Raw genomic sequence first — 18,167 nt, 5'->3', positions numbered from 1 at the left:
TCTACTTGAGAATGCCTGGTCAAATTTTAGTAGAGCTGTGAATAATTTAGATTAGTGACTGCGTGAAAGGTGAACTTGCGATACTCAGGTGAGCGCTAGACCCACGGGTCTCTTGTTTATCTTATACAAGTTGTATCCCATTCGCGTACAATTTCTTGTACATGAATGGGCGAGACACATTATGGCACTTGCCTTATTTCAGAGGGGTATGTTTGAAGCACATTTTCTTTTTTGACGGCTTTGTTTTACTTTATTTTTTTGGATGTCTCGGCCATTTCAAAACAGATTTTCATCAAATAAACTTTGAATTCCTCTTAGAATGGTATGCTCTGTACTATTTCACAAGTGATTTCTTGATATCTTGCAAAAAGTTAAAAGCCCACTTCTTATCTCCACCAATACTATACCATCCCTTTAAGATCTCATTGCTCATACTTGCTAAAATTTTCACATAATGGATCATAATATCCCATCCAGGATTTCAAGATGGCTCAAAAATCAAAGCTTGGTTATTGGCAAGCAGCATACCCCAATGTAGTGTATGTTTAGTATGTTTAAAAGCAGGAGGAAAAAAAAAAAATTAAGATCAATTTTCCAGCAGGTAAGTTCTCGTTTAATATTTCCATATTTTATGTGTTTTAAAAAAAACAGCACTTACAACTCCACTTTATGTATTGTTTATGTTTTTCTTAAAAGTGCAGATTTTTTATCTGATTTTCTGCAAATATGTTGTGTTCATTTTCAGAACGGCAAAATGGCTAAAGCACCAGCAGTAGGAATTGATCTTGGCACAACATATTCATGTGTTGGTGTATTTCAGCATGGAAAGGTTGAAATCATAGCAAATGACCAAGGAAACAGAACCACACCCAGCTACGTGGCATTTACAGATACAGAGCGTCTGATTGGGGATGCTGCAAAAAACCAGACAGCAATGAATCCAAACAACACTGTCTTTGGTAAGTTCTCAGTTTATACAGTATGTCATTTGTGCTCCTTTGAAATTGAGCCAACATAATGGTCAATAGCACAATCAGGGTATGCAATTGTGTAACAGGGCAAAAATGAAAAAACTTGGTGAAAATGCTTTTTTTGTTGTTTGTTGTAGCTGAGTGTTCAAATTTTCATTTCATGTAAAGAAAGAGTCAAAATTTTGCATTAAACTGCGCATAAATTAGCGTTTAAATTAGGGGTGTCGAATTACATTGAAATGACTAATATATTGGAAAAATTCATTAAAAAAAAGGAGAATGCTTTTTTCATCTGATATTGCTGTTAGATATTCCTGATAAATATCCCTTTCATTCACCACCAGCACATAGCCATGACATATCACAAAATATGAATGAATTTCATATTTTCACTTCTCGAAATGGATGATCAATTTTGTAGGCATTATTTTGAATTCAAATAAAACCACTTTTACATATTTTATCATATTTCACTTTTGCCAGAGAGTGAAGAGGCGAAACTTTCAGGAATAGGTAACAGACATATAGTGGCCATTATTACAAATTTTTATGAAATTAGGGCTGGTACTTTGGAAGATATTATATTTTTCATCTAAAAAATTATCTGTACAGTTTGACCTTGAATGTGCGCACAGTGTTTGGATCAATTCTCATATTTGTAAACACAGATAGAAGAATGAATGTGAGATTTATGATGACTTGAGTTGATATCCAAGCTGTGACACTCAAACAATGACATATTAAGCCAAAATACTATGTTTTTGCTTATGATATCTTTAGAAATTGAACAAGCATTGAAATATGAACACGGAACACTTATCATATGACCTTCATGCAGTATTACATGGGCGTGTATCGGTCTTATTTATGCTCAGCAATTTGTAAAAATATAAAAAAATAAGTTCCTATTGCTCAAATTTGCTAAAATTTTCACACAATAGATTTCTACATATGTACAATTCATGGTTAAAAAAACAAGGATATTCAATAAGGGGAAAAGATTCTTTAAAGTAGTCAAATCAGGATATACCTAACTGAAAGTACTGAAAAACGGCTGCACTTATTTTACTCAGCATTTGAAAATGGCTCAAAACTCCAAACTGGCTGAACATTTATTGGCAAACAGCACACCATATTGTAGTGTGTCTTCAGTACTTTCAGGAAAAGCGAAAAAATAAGCTGTTTCTCCATGTATAGCTGTACAGCATGGGTTAAAAGGTCACAATGTCACAAAAATAAGCCAGCATTACACTCCTACCAGGATGGGACTTCAGACCTTATAACTTTCTCCAGCTGAAAGAACCACTGTTTTTTATTGCATGCAAGCAATGCCAGGAAAAAATCCATTAATTTGATACCAAACACATAGGGGTAGACTTAAAATATGGACCTCAAATCTTGATTTTACGTAAGTTGTAAAACGCTTTTTTTGACGCATTACGTGGGTTTTGGGGGACTTTTTGGTAATTAATCTTTAATAATTAACAGTAAATGAGAAGAAATTAGCTATTGTCTTACCACATGTGATTACTGATGTCTTGGCATGCTGCATGTGAATTTTTAAGTCAGTTGGTGCATTCTTTTAGAAGTTACAATTTTTTAAAGTGAGAAAGTCATGATTGCATACCCTGATTGTGCTTATCACCTAATGCTTTCATAGTATGTACAGTAGCCTGACTAGTAACCACTCACCCCTTAGCGCACGAGTGTAGTTGATGATGACCACGAATATCTGCCCTATATTCTATAATACGCACTGCACGCAATGCAGTACGCGTGTGCGCAATGCTAAGAATTTGATGCTCAAACAAAATGCAATATTCAAAGCATTCACGACTATGTTATGATGTTTGAATGCAATTAGCCACATCTTGAGATTCCTGATGGCTGGAAAGGTCTTGTCTACTGAAGATAGTGAGTAGGCCTTGTTTTTTTAGTTAAAATCCCGCAAAGTTGAGATAAGTCGTACGAATAGGCGCTAGTTGTCGACCTGACGACTGTCGGCAAATAACTGAACAATAGTAGTGTACGTATGTACGTGGAATTGCGTACGCGAAAAGAAAAAGTTCGAAACTCGTACAGAGATGGCACTTGACTAGTTACCGCTCACCCCCCCACTAATTACGTGTACGTGTACGCTTTCAGACCACATTGATTGATTACCCCCCCCCCCCCCCCCAGCTAACTATCCTCTTGCTTGGATCTCCGACGAAGGGGGAGGCCCCCAAAAAATTCAGATTTTGAATATGTGCAAGAACTCATCACGTCTCTTGTTAACATACATTCATATCGTACGCGAAACACAAGTTATAATGGTCTCATAATTCCACATGTTAAAACTCAAGCCGGAAAAAAATCGTTTTCACACTATGCATCATGTATTTGGAATCGGCTCCCCGCTGAAGTCCGAAACACCACCTCTCTTCAAGCATTCGTAAGAGCATACACGTACACTTGGGGTAGAATTCGGGTATTTTTGATATTCCTGTTTAATGTTAAGGTATTATTTTTTTTTCTCAAATAACATGAGTTTGTGTATTATTATCGTCAAGGATTAACTTTGCGTTTCTTCATTTATATAGAGTATTGATATTGTGTTGATGTTATGTAAAAAGGAATGTCCCTGATTTGTTATTTTGTGTTTGTTGAACTGTTATAGTTTGTCATTCTGTTGCAGGGCCCCCTAGAATAACAGTGTTTAAACCACTGATGGGGCTACCCTGGGTAAAGAAAACTGAATAAATAAATAAATAAATAAATAAATCAAGGCATATTGGCATTTAAAGCATTCCTGTATTGTGACATTGCTATAAATAAATAAATAAATATATATATACGGTTACAACTCATTATTCATGAAGTTCGTTCATCCAATAATGAAATAAGGTTTCAAATAAAAATCTCCCCGTCTCTCGAACATTATATCGAGTTTCCTGAAGTACACGTTCCAGGAAGTCAATGAAGGAAATTGCAGCTACTGAAGCAACATCAGGAGATGATTTCATAACTCAAATGAAATCCCAACAGAAAGGAGAGTTGAAGAAAAGAAAGGAAGAGAGAGAGAGAGAAACAAAGGAAAGAAAGAAGAATTAAGGCACAAAGACATTAAGATCTTATAGACGAAGGCATGCACAAAGACATTAAGAAAAAAGAAAGAAGAGGAGAAGAAGATAGAAGAGATGAAGTTGGGTACAGGAAATAGAAAGATCACAGAGATGGGATTGTGATGAGGATAGAAGAAATGAACCATAAGGAAGAATTGGAAGAAGAAATGTAAAAAAAGAGAGAAGAAAACAAAGAAGATGACTCTACGAAGGAGAATAGCGCAGAAGAAAAGGCAAAAAAGAAGAGGAACAAAAAGGAAGGAATTCAATCAGATGATGTTGGATATGTATGTCCAGCATGCAGGAAAGAAGAAGCCGTAGAAGATCAGTGGGTTTCTTGTGATTTTTGTGACACAGGGTTGCACTTGGAATGCAGTGAACTAAAAAAATAAGGTTGAAGAAACATATCAAAATACATGTATCAGTGTACTTTCTGCTGAACTGAACAAGTTGCTGAAAGGGGAACATGATCGCAGTCTTTCTCTTTTCCCTTCTTCCTTTTGGATAACCTTACAACCAGTGAATAAATGATCTTGTTAATATGTGTATTTAAATGGAATTTTCAAAGTAATATTTTGAATATCTGTATATGGGCAAGTCCAAGATAACGCGCACGTTACGTATGGGACATTCAGAGACTTTTATGACCTGAAAAATAGTGTTAATGGCCTTTGATCATATTGAACTTCATCATGGTGATTGATATCTAGAAGAAGTATAATCATGTGAAAAATTGAGAAAAATGACCTTGACAATTACATTCTAGAAGAGAAAATATGTGCCGTTACGTATGGGACCAGAAAAATTTTGTTTTTTCGAACATTTTTTTCAACCTCAAAACTCTCTGAAAGTATAAATCATTCTACAACTTGTAACTCACTGTGATAGAAGTCACAACACTCAAGATTATCACAGGTAAGTTTCATGTCATCAGGCAAAAAGCTCTAATTACAGGTTCTAATTAAAGACACACATGACGTGTTACGTATGGGACAGTTTGTCCCACGTTCATTTAGTGTGTGAAGAACCATGTTGATGGGTATTTTGCATAATTATTGAAATAAAATCAGTTGAAACTACTCAAATACTGATCCAGACTGTCAAGGAAACAATATTCCCCAAATATTCACCATCATAATCATATTCAATCATATTTTTATATTTTTATAACCAACCTGGGTATGCATGCCCTTTGTCCCCCATTCGTTTTAAGTGTGTGGAGAACTGTGTTTATGGGTATTTTGCAAAATAATTTTGCAAAATGCCCATAAACAAATTTTTGCATAATTATTGAGGTGGAATCAGTTGAAATTACTCAAATACTGATCCAGACTGACAAGGGAACAATATTCCCCAGATATTTACCATCATAATCACATTCAATCATATTCTATATTTTTTATGACCAACCTGAGTATGTATGCCCTATTTTTATCAGGATAGTTACTACTGAAAAATTGAATAGTTTAAAGTGTTTACTTCCATTGATGAAGGGCAGTTTGCCATTTAATTTCAATAAAAAACAACTTGACACACGAAATATTAAGTTTAATAAATAAGCAATACCTGCTGCGTGGAACCCCAGTGATCGAGTAGATATATGATGTCTGTCTAGCAGTCAGGTCATTGATTCGAGTCACACCTCAGTATGTATACCCATGAATTTTGTTGTGGCTACTACTGAAAACTGAATAAGGACAATTTGTGTATCACTTGCAATAAAAAAAAAAAAATTATTTCACTTTTTTTTTTAAATATATATCACAACCATTTCAAATTGGATCTCCATCACATAAACTTTGAATTCCTCTAGTCTTAGGATTTTGTGCTCTTAAGTAATTCATATAATTGGTTTCCAATCATCTCTTCAAATGTTGAAAACTGAATCCCCATTTCTACTAAAAACTATACCATCCCTTTCATGCTGACTTTTCATTGTGTATTTTGCCATTTTCCCCTCCCCCTTTCTGAAAATTGTTCAGTCAAGTTCATATATTGTTTCAAGTGTCTATAACTCAAAAAGTAGCTACAATGTTGGGATGCTTTCTTCAGGATGATTGACCATTTGTGTACTGAGAGACCTTCCCAGCTAGCTACATGCATTCACATGCAATATGTATGAGGATGTCCCATACGTAACGCATTTGTCCCATACGTAACATTATTTCAATGCCTAATAAAGAATATTTCTTTTACTTTTTTTTTCTTTTTTTTTCTGGTATTTAATTGCTCTAAACAATAAATTAGAACTTTCCAAAAGGGCATTAAAATAACCTTAGCAATTTCAGAAAAAAACTAAAAAAATGACATCTCATGATAGGACACGAGCTTATTTGCATAATCATTTGCATAATCCCTAAATTTTCATACCAAGTTAAACTATGTGATGAACTTCTTATGTCCACATATTAATCAAATATTATTTGCTTTCCTTTGAATTAATATGAATTTTTATAAATGTCCCATACGTAACGCTGTGTTTCACATTTATGCAAATGAAGCCCTTGAAATTTGCATAAATTTACATGATATCATTTTTTCCCCCACGGAAATCAAAACTTCAACTCATAAGCTTCAAAATGATACCAAACATATCAATATTGAGCAAAGATGAAATTTTGCCTCCTGAGGGGACCTTATCTTGGACTTGCCCATATTCAAAATAGTGTTGAGTTGTGTGTATATTATATAGACTTTTTCTTTTCTCAGAAGTAATATTTCTGTTACATGTTTACTGCATCTTTTCCAGCTATTTTACAATTAAGAAAACTGCACATAGTAACATGTATTATGTGCGTCGACATTATAAAACAAATAATACGTATGAGCGAGCAGCTGAGAAATACAGGTACAGTATTTACATGACTCAAAAGTGATATTGCTGTTATGACTATATCCCATATTTTTGCTGTTTATATACCAAAAAATGTATAGTATTAGTAATACCACTGAAGTTTGTTTTTATGCGCCTTTATTTCAGACATATTTAATGAAAATAACTCATAAAATGACCGCAATTTTAAGCACAAATATACTCTTGCATTTGTAAGATTTAATATTATATTATATGTTTGAAGGTATACATGTTTGAAAAGATTGCCAGCCTTGCTGTATTGCCTGTTTATGAAATGTTTGCAGATATACTTCTTTTATGACATTTTTCGAGGTGCTCATAACTGGTATGTTTTTATTCACCAGAAATTTAAATTAAAGTTTAAATTCACCAGAATGTCTGGGGGACTTTCCATTCAATATATAGAATTAAAAGCTTGTGTGGTGAACTCTATAAATATGTACATAGTCCTTTTTCATATACTCATAATCAATTCCATGGAAATTGGGATGAATGATCAACGAGAGATTATATCAATGTGTGAGCATAAAGGTATACGAGGCACCCCCCCCCCCCCCCCCCCCCCCGCCCATGCATCCTCCTCCTCCCGCTGAGCGAAATTGTCGGCACTAACGAAACAATAATTTTTGCATGCATAAAAAGTCAGTTTTCTTTTCTTAATTTAAAAAAAAGGCCTGGTTACGGGCGTGGTTTGCCTCCATGACATGCAGACAATCACACTTTGGTAGAGGTTTAATTTAAACATCACGTTTCAGCTTCGGTAGCCAATTTGAGTGAATCCTGGCGTTATCATAGGTGTTAAAATATTTTGCCAGTGTATAAGTTGTGTGACCTTGAAACGGGTGGTATCAAAGTCCACACTGTGGTAAAAGGTTAAATTTATTGATTTTCAATCTATGTCTCTGTATTTTGTACAATGATGTACCGATAAGCCTTTTGTTTTATGGAAAGTTTTGAGCCTACGTAAAAACATTTTATGCCAGTTCTGAAATCTACTCTTAGGCCTACAGAGCATGCCGTTTACGCTTTTAATGGATGGGTGATATAATGATATTTATAACAAAAAGCTTTGTTGGAAAAGTTGTGAGACACTGACATTATAAGTTAATGGATTTCTTTGTAAAGTTCCTTGTTTGCCACGTTTGTACAACTTGAAATGATCTAAGAAAAAAAATGGAAGAAACAGAAAGGGAAAAAAGAACAAGAAAAAAAGAAAGGGAATATTAGAATAAAACAGCGGAGTGCATATGCACATGAATTCATTTGCATTAGATCTATTCTACTTTTTATATATTTTTATTGATCGCTACATCAAAGACCTCATGAATCATTCAGTTCAGTACATTATGAATAATGGCTTCTTCATAATTTGTATATGATATAGGCCTACTGGGGAATCCTGTTCTAACAAGATCGGATACAACGAGAATCCGCTTATAACGAGATAAATCGTCCGGTCCCAAATAAATTTGCGTGTTAGCCTAAATGGAGATTATATTGAAGTTCCGGCTATTGCAAGATAATTTTCTGACCTAAAAACAAAGAAAACCAAAGATGAATTTGTGCGGATATAACGACAACTTATTTTTTTTTAAACCGAGCTTAACAATGGGCAAAATCACGCTTTATTTTAAAACTAGAAAAGGTTAATCTCCGTGAATTATCTGAACTATCGTTTTGTGCAAGCAGACTAACATAATTATGCCAGTGCCAAACAGAAGCAATCAAGGTGATGCGCTGCAAGTTCATAAAGTCTCTTTCCGAGGGCCGTGATGGAACAGCATCGGAATATTTAGAAGCTGTAGCCTTCGCTATTTATGCTGAAATGTTATCACAAACGCTACAGTTCGAATTAACATTATCTAATGGCTTGAACAAAAAAAAAATGGTGTACATGTATTTACGTATCCGAAATGTTTCCAAAGATACATAACGGGAGTATCTGTGAGCGGCGAACACAGCGAATTATACGTTTTGGGAGAAATTTTGAACATGTTCAAAAATCCTTTGCGATAAGAAAAAACTGCTTGTAAAAATTAAAACTGTTCTTGAGTTTGATCGCAAAGTTCTGTTACCAAGCCCTGACGAAAATTAGAATCCGCCATTATTCGCTGCTTTCGCAAACATTAGCCGCTCAGTTAGATACCCATTTACGTAACTTTGATAAGATAAATTGAATTAAATGTCAAAACTAAAATATGATAGGGTCGTATGCTAAAATTTTAATTAAGTCAACTCTAGCTTATCAAAATACAAGTAATATTTCACTCGATTTTGCAATCCACAGTTAGCCGATACGTTGTTTTCGTTTTCGTATAAAACGGCATTCACCCATCAATCTCGTCAGGTAAAACATTCACACAAAGGACGCATTCAACCTGATGCATCACAACGGGGAAGCTGTTTCCCTGGAAGAAATAAAAAACAAGAGTATAAATTGTGGTGTAAACTTTCACCATAGTACACGTAGTTTATATCAATAATTTGTCACAGAATGGAAGATAAATTCGGATTTTACTCACAGCTTTCATCCACGCGAGTTACGCTAAACGCAGCGTTGATAGCGCGATTACTTTACCTTTAGTTGCATAAATTTTGCTTCATCTCTCTCTCTTCTCAGATGTGCAGATTGATCAGCATGGGGCTAACAAAAGGCAGGCCCAATCTACGATATGATTATATGATTTGTCAAATCTGAAATATTTGATAACATGTGTCGAGAAAAAAAAATAATTGTAATTATCGCGAGAATGCTCTCTCATTTTCCTGTCGCATTTCTTGTTTTTCTGTTCATCAATATGACGTCATCATGATAAAATGCAGGTAACCCAATTTTGATAGATCATTTATATATAAAGTGTACATTCCACAAGCGTTCGGATACAAGGAGAATCCGGATATAACGAGCAAAATCACCCGGAACCGACGATCTCGTTATAACGGGATTCCCATGTATCTATAAAATTCTATTTTTGCAACTTTAAATAAGCAGACCCGTCTTCCACATAATAATAAATACGACACAAAATGCAGCATACTTACACAATAAAAAAAAAAACACGAAAAACAACAAACCAAACATTAATGTGATATTAGATTGTTCATTCAGACATGGAAATTGAATACAATTAGAATATCCACCACACCGTATGCTGCCGACAATTTGTTTATTTCAGCCTCGGCACACAGGTCGTGTTGGCAGGCATGCCCTTTGCTGGTTAGCATCATTCAGAAAGGGACTATCTTAGCATCCTTCAGAGCCTTACATCATTATGTGCGCGCGCCATATAAGTGACCAGCTACTAGTACAGGATGTAACGACGAAGTGTCGTGCGATCATTCCGTTATTGGACTTCGTGAACAGATGTTCGTAACATACATAAGAAAGAGCAATATCGGGAACCAAGTTTCACATGATTGAATCGGGAAGGAGATAATTTGGTAAAGCTATTCACAATAAAGTATCAAAGTGAGCGGTTACTAGTCAGGCTACTGTACATTCAGTACATAGTGTGAAGGGGGTATATAGGTATATATAGGAATCACCATGATGTTGGTTGGGCGGGCGGGCGGTCGGTCTGTTGCAAAATCTTGCGTCGCGAACTCCTCCTACAGTTTTGAAGCAATTTAAATGAAACTTACATGTAGGGTAAATGATGATATTGAGGTATGTGCAAGACATGTTTTTATGCCTCCGCCACGAAGTGGTGCCGGAGGCATTATGTTTTCGGGTTGTCCGTCCGTCCGTCCTTCCGTCCGTCCGTCCGTCCGTCCGTCCGTCCGTCCGTCCGTAATGAATTTTGTGGACAAGGTAACTATCGAAACCTGTTGAGGGATCCTAATGAAACTTGGCATGTGTGTGTATTAGGGGGTGAAGTTGTGCCTATCAACTTTTGAGTGCACATGCTCAAGGTCAAAGGTCAAAAGGTCAAGGTCAAATACATAAAATGTCACTATTTCCACCATATCTATTGAATGCCTGAAGATATTTTCTTGAAACTTAGTGTATACATGTTTTACCCAATTAAGATTCTCTGGTGAAAGTTTGGGTCATGAGGTCAAAGGTCAAAAGGTCAAGTAAAAATATTGAAACTTCTTTTTTTTCTCCGTACCTTGGAAAATTGTTCAAGGTATCTTCATGGAACATAGTATATACATAATACTGACTGGAAGTGATTATCTAAAGAATGTAGGGTTCATGGGGTCAATGGTCAGGGGTCAAAGGTCAAGTGCAAGACTTCAAAATTTTACTATTACCCTCATATTTATGCAATGCCAGCAGGGTTATTTTTTTGCACTTGGTGTATGCGTGTGTAACCTAAAAGAAATTCTCCGGAAATTTTTTTTTTCTCTTTTTGCCTCAAAGGTCAAAGATCAAGTGAAAGTGCTGAACTAACTTTTTCCTCCATATCTCGGAAGTGGCTCAAGTTACCTTGAAACTTAGTACATATTATGCATGTTCTACCTGAAAGTAATTATCTTATGAATTTTAGGGTCAAGGGCTAGATGAAAATGGTAACAATTTACTATTCAATTCAGAAATTGCACTTTTTCTCCACAGCTGTACCTTGAAAATTACTCAATGTCTAAATGTATGAATGGGTCAAAGTCAAGTTAAAGTCCTTAAATCCCTAGATACATGCTCTCCTATTCATCCAATTAAACCTACGTCAAGGAAGGTGAACATTCAACACATTTGTGACAAACTTGTCATTCCAATATTTTGCCAATTTTGTGAAAATGTAATCACACAGTGTCCACATGTACTATCTACACCTATTGGGAAAATCATGCATTATGGCGGAGGCATACCAGTCGCTTTGGCGACATTTCTAGTTTGTGTTTGTCGGACAATGCGTTGCCATGGTAACCACAATTTTACCAAAACCTTGTGGATTGAATAACTTCCATAGTATTTGAGCAATCAATTTCAAAATTGGTATCTATGATGATCTATAGGTGTAGTTATGCAAGCCACTCTTTGTGTTTGTACTTGACAAAGTGTTGCCATGGTAACCGCATGTTTTCTTCGAAATCTTGTGGAGTGAACAACTTCCACAGTTTTGAAGCAATTGAAATCAAATTTGGTAGGCATTATGGCTTTGAGGCATAGATGTGGAACACAATTTTTGTGTTTGTCGGACAAAGCGTTGCCATGGTAACCATAATTTTACCAAAACCTTGTGGATTGAATAACTTCCACATCATTCAAGCAATTAAGGTCAAATTTAGTATGTATGATGATCGGGAGGTGTAGTTATGCAAGACACCACTGTGTTAATATAAGAAAAATGTGTTGCCATGGTAACCACTCATTTTTGTATCAAATTGAACCATTTAATCTATGAAGGTGAAATTTGGTGTGTATGATGCTCTTTAAGTGTAGTTTTGCAAAATGTCCTTTGTATTTGTATTGGGCAATGTGTTGCCATGGTAACCACATTTTTTTTTTTGTAATCCTGTGGAGTGAACTTCTTCCACAGTTTTCAAGCAATTGAAACCAAATTTGGTAGGCATTATGGCCCTGAGGTATAGATGTGGAACACATAATTTTGTGTTTGTCACACAAACTGTTGCCATGGTAACCACAATTTTACCAAAACCTTGCAGATCAAATAACTTTTCCATCGTTCAAGCAATTAAAGTCAAATTTAGTATGTATCATGATCTAGAAGTGTAGTTTTGCAAGACACCAATGTGTTAGTTTAAGGAAAATGTGTTGCCATGCTAACCACTCATTTTTGTATCAAAATAAACCATTCAAGCTATGAAGGTCAAATTTGGTATATAAAGGATGGTCTTTAAGTGTAGTGATGCTGGGGGAAAACATGTTTCCATTTGCTGTAAGTTTTATACTCAGTGTCAACTCTGTAATTGTACAGTAAACTGAAATTATTCTGTTTCCAATTCCACAAGTGCACAAACTTGGTATTAACGTCATTGCCCTCATGACATCACATACTATAAAGCAACACTAGGGGCGGGGGTAGTAATCACATTCAGCGATAATTCTAGTTGCTGTCAAAACAATCTCAGAGGAGATGATCCGTCACTTCTTTTTTGTGAGAACAGAGATTGTCATATAGCATAAGAACACATACTATCCCTTTCAAAATTTCCCAAGTACTAAGTAACCAAAAATATGATTGCCTTCTCAACGTCCTCCCTAACCCTAAACAGGCTGGGCTTCTTTGCCTGATTCTGCCCCCCCCCCCCCCATAGATCTCGGCCATCATTGGGGCAGTTGCAACAAAATTTAGCATTTGGAACACTCACGTCGTAATCTACAAGATTTTGTCCTAAGATGTTTTTATGCCTCTGCCACAAAGTGACGTTTGAGGTATTATGTTTTAGGTTGTCCGTCCATCTGTATACATGTCTGTCCATAACCAATTTTGTAGACAGCGTAACTAAAAAAACATTTGAGGTATCCTAACGAAACTTGACATATGAGTGCGAAGTTGTGCCTATCAACTTTTGGGTGCACATGCTCAAGGTCAAGTGCACAAAATTTCACTATTTACCCCATGTCTATGGGGGAGTCCAAATTAATAATCCAAAAACTGTAAGATCCCAAGATGAGGTGATGATGATGACGATAGTATTGACTGTAAAGATGACAGTGATTATGGTGGTGAAGCTGATAATGAAGATGGTGATCATGTTGTTGTGGAGATGATGATTATGATGATGGAGGTGATAACGATGATGGTGATGATGGTGATATAAGACATGGGATCTTCAGTGCAGTTTTACTCCGCTCATCTACATAAAAGGACAAGTTCACCTTCATAGACATGTGGCTTTAGTAATTGCAGCTATATCAGTAGAACGCGTCAGTGAGAGTTTGAGGAAAATCGGACAAACGGTTCAAAAGTTATGAATTTTTGAAATTTCTGTTCAGTCATGGCTGAATGAGAAGACTACTATAGCTTGTGATGTCACATGTGTACAACGATATAATGAAAGAGTAAAGAAAATTCAACATATTTTCACTTTTCTCACATTACAAAAGAACACTCGACTTCCCTCTTTCAGAAGGTAGGGTGAATAATATTACCCTTAACATACGTCAGTAACAAGTCGAAGAAATGTGCACTTTATTCAAAAAGTAAAGTTTTGTGAAATTCTCTTTTTATTTCCTTATATCGTACGCATGTGACATCATACGCTGTAGTAGTCTTCTCATCCAGCTGTGGCTGCGCAGATATTTCAAAAATTCATAACTTTTGAACGGAGTGTCCGATTTTCCCAAACTTTCACCGATGTGTTCTACTAATATTGTTACCTTCACTCAATCCACATGTATATGAAGGTGGACTTGTCCTTTAATTCCAGTAAACCCCTTAGCATCTGAAGACCCCGCACATAATAGCCTACTGCTCCCTGGAAATACAGCAACACCACTCCCATCCCGACAACTTTCCAAACCATGCAAAATAAATCACGGCATGTTAACCCCTATCTGTCACAACTTTGTCCATTTGAAAGCCCAATAAAGACTCCACCAAGAGATCGGCGCGTCACAGAAACAATTCCAACGCACCCCTGCTGACCTTTGACCTCCCTCAAATTCCTCAATCATGTATCCCATATGAAAACAGTAAAGCACAAAATTACCAAAAACAGACAGGCGGCCTCGGGTGGCCCAGGGAGCAACCCCACAGGCAGCCTCGGGTGGTTCAACTAATGGGTTAACGGGTACTGCCGAAAAGTCGTATTGCAAATGAAAAGAATTCAGATATCAGTTGAAAACTGTCTCTGTCATTCCCATTAGGCAGGAGGGTGAAGACGTTTACACTTGCCTCTGTATTCAGATTTCCTCAAAACTGAAAAGATTCCTGATCCAGACACTACAGAGATTTTTTGTTAAGTGTTTAGATGTTTAGTGAGTTTGTAGTATGTTTGCACCAGTTACGTAATTGTGACATCATGATTAAACAGTTTTAATTATGCAAAGGTGAACATTTAACCCACTTCAAGGCAAAATAAGTGATTATTTTTGTTGAACTACTTCATGTAGATGCAAAACGCCTGATCGGTCGCCAGTATGAGGACTCTATCGTGAAGGGGGATATGAAGCATTGGCCTTTTGCTATAGTCAATGACAATGGCCGACCAAAGATCCAGGTGGAATACAAGGGGGACACAAAGACTTTCTATGCAGAAGAGATCAGCTCAATGGTTCTGACAAAGATGAAAGAGACAGCAGAGGCTTACTTGGGCAAGGTAAGTCAAAGCAAAAATACATTGTGTATGCTTTGAAATGTGATGGTTCACTTACAAGTTTATCTGCTGTATAACATACCCAAAAAAAAAAAGTAAACAAAAACTTACCGTTCGGAGTTTAATTGTAATTCTAATAGCAATTAGAAGGGAGTGAATGTATGAGAGCCTGTTTGCAAATGCCCAGTCAATCTTCAACTGATAGGATCACTGCTAATTTGATAAGATAAGCTAATGAGGGCTTCCTGAAGCTTGAATCGCTGGGAGTGACTGAAGGGCATGGATATATTCTATCCCTGCTGATTGCTATTAGAATAACAATTAATCTTCAAACAGTTAGTTCTGTTTAATCTTTCCTTTATCGAGCAATTCTCAGTCGAGAATATATAATATGAGACTTCAAAGTGCAGCCACTGTGGACCATCAAGAGAAACTGACTTGACTGATCTGCATGGCCTGGTCATGTTCCAAAATGGTGCGGATGAAGGCAGTGCCTGTACATTGTATCAACAGGCTTTAAGACGATTTTCATAATTTCACATCATGCAGTACATAAATCAACAGCTTTGTATATTGTGGAATTTATTGTGGTTCTTGAGCAAAGAAATTAAGACCCAGTAGATAGTGAGTGAGAATGCTGGGCTGAGCCCGGCCTTACTTTCATTGTAAATGCTGAAAAGGCCAAATACAAAACCAAAAACAGCCGCGCATTCAGCCAAGCTCTGGAGGTAGTCTCAGCTGCTGCTCAGCGCGGGTTCAGCCTGGCCTTTTCTCACTGTAAACGCAAACTGGGCTAAATGCGGAACCAAATTGTGACCCCAGAAGTGCAATGATCGTGACATCATAGGATATGACGTATCCCACCTTTAGCAAAATTTCTTTGGTGTACACTACAGAATCATCATCATTAGCAACTGGATATGAGGAGAGGTATCCAAAATTGTGTTTAAATTATAAGTTATCATCGAATCATCATAACTGTACTACATCATTTTGTTGGTCCTCATTCATATTGTGTTATTGTGCATAGAAAGCAGATAACGAGTAAGGAAAAAGCAGCTGTGAGCGTGATGTTCGAAAGTTCGCCCTTAATAAAAACCTTGGCCTTTTGTTCATTGCAAATAGCTCCCGCCAGCTCCTCTGCACTGTGACCCTGGAGCGAACCCAAATAATTGTTTACAAGCTGAGTGCCACTACAACAAAATATTGAAAGGTTTGAATTAAAAGCCTGGGCCAAGCCCGCCACTGTAAACACACAGAATTACAGGGCCGAGTGCCACTATTGAGGCCATGCTCAGCCTGGGCATGGCCCGGGCTCAGCCCAGCCCTAAACAGGGTGTAAGACCCCATTTCCAGTACAGGGCCGGGCCGGGCCGAGCCTAACCTCAATTGCGGTACTCGGCCCCGCAATTTTGTCCATTTACAATGCTGGGCCGGGCCCAGGCTTTTAATTCAAACCTTTCAATATTTTGTCGTAGTGGCGCTCTGCTTGTAAACACACTATTATTGAGAGGGCGCCGGTCACAATGTGGTACAGTCTGGTTTCCAGACCTTTGCCAACTGGACTCCGTAGCGACAAAGTCGCTGCCTTTGCCGAAGGCAAAGACCTCTGCAGGACAAAACCACCTTAAACTATACTAGTTTTAGATGTTGAGGGCGTTAATATCCTGAATAGCAAAATAGTACGGGCAGAGGGTCTGGAAGCCAGACTAAATTTGGTACCGCATTTGGCCTAGTTTGTGTTTACAGTGAGAAAAGCAGAGATTACCTCCAGAGCTTGGCCAAATGCGCGCCCGATTTTGGTACTGCATTTGGCCTTTTGCGCGTTTACAGTGAAATGAAGGCTGGGCTCGGCCACGGCCGAGCCCAGCCTTTTCTCTCACTGTAAACGGGGTCTAATACTCTGAAAAATCCTGATCAAATTACACTGAACAGTGTTAATGACATATGAGCCTAACATATTTCAGAAATGTAGTCTGTGTAATTCCATTACAATACCACTTGCTTCACAAGTTCACCTGTGTAGAATCTATGCATGCCTTCTTCTTTTGTCCTGCCTCCTTGAGCCCCAACTCATGCATTCTTATGGTAAGGCTGCCATGTTATCATCCTTGTTCATTGCAATTTCTTATAAATTTAGAAAACATTCTTATTCCTCATCCCAATTACTATAAATTCTGTATTAAAACCCTGTATTCAGTATAGGGCCTACTGTATTTAGTATAACTGATTTATAGTTGTTCAAATGTAAAAGTCTGTAAAATCATCCTTAGGGCTGTACAATGAATGGGACAAAAAAAAAAAAACAGGATGTAAACCACTGGAGCAACAACAATGAAGGTATTATCAGATTAAGTTGAAATTGAGCGTGCTTTATTAACACATTCTGTCCATGTTTAATGCCAACTTTTAAAGCAGTAGCATTATCCCATCAAAAGTTATCAGACTTGAAAGTGAAGAGTGTGCAAAGGATTATCAAGAAATGAAAGGGGGCCTCTAAGACATACCTGATCTTACTACCGGTACTCTACAAAAAAAGGTTGTAGAAAAACTGCTAGAAATGCACTTTCCCATCCATTTTATGATGCTAAACTTAAAAGTAATGTAGAAGAAGGGTAGCTCTTTCAGAAAGTATGAAAAACTTAATATTGACTTGGTTGACCCATTTCACCTTTTTTGACTCCTAGCTTAAACTCAAGGGGTGCGACTTTTTGTTCGTTTTGTGGTGCACGATCACATAGCACAACTCATGAAATTACTCGGTTGTGGAGATATCAATGATTTCATTAGCGCATGTCAAGTGGTTGAGGAAATCAGTTTCAAAGTTTTTCCTGCCGACGTCGTCATGATCAAGGGGAGGCGAGACAGTTTTCACCGCTTGACAATAGAAGGTATGCTCCTAGCAACATCCGCGATGTTCATTCAAGCTTATCGCCAGCGGTCTACACACGACTAATCAGTAATCAGAATGCCACACACAGACCAATAAGATCACTCCTTTTTGCTAGGGGC

The 18,167-nt window shown here is 37.1% G+C and overlaps 1 protein-coding gene across 1 annotated transcript in view; it reads left to right on the top strand.

Moving 5' to 3' along the window:
• Nucleotides 1–18,167, top strand: part of LOC140238358 (heat shock cognate 71 kDa protein-like) — a 65,094-nt gene that overhangs the window by 15,440 nt on the left and 31,487 nt on the right. Inside the window, exons 2-3 of the mRNA XM_072318292.1 lie at nt 746–959; nt 14,953–15,158. Coding sequence (XP_072174393.1) covers nt 755–959; nt 14,953–15,158 — 411 coding nt within the window. The 5' untranslated portion in view covers nt 746–754. The remainder of the gene's footprint in view (nt 1–745; nt 960–14,952; nt 15,159–18,167) is intronic.

This window comes from Diadema setosum, chromosome 14 (assembly GCF_964275005.1).
Source record: "Diadema setosum chromosome 14, eeDiaSeto1, whole genome shotgun sequence".
Lineage (NCBI taxonomy): Eukaryota > Metazoa > Echinodermata > Echinoidea > Diadematoida > Diadematidae > Diadema > Diadema setosum.
Note: the sequence above shows the minus strand (reverse complement) of the source record. Positions and strands in the feature narration are given on the sequence as shown.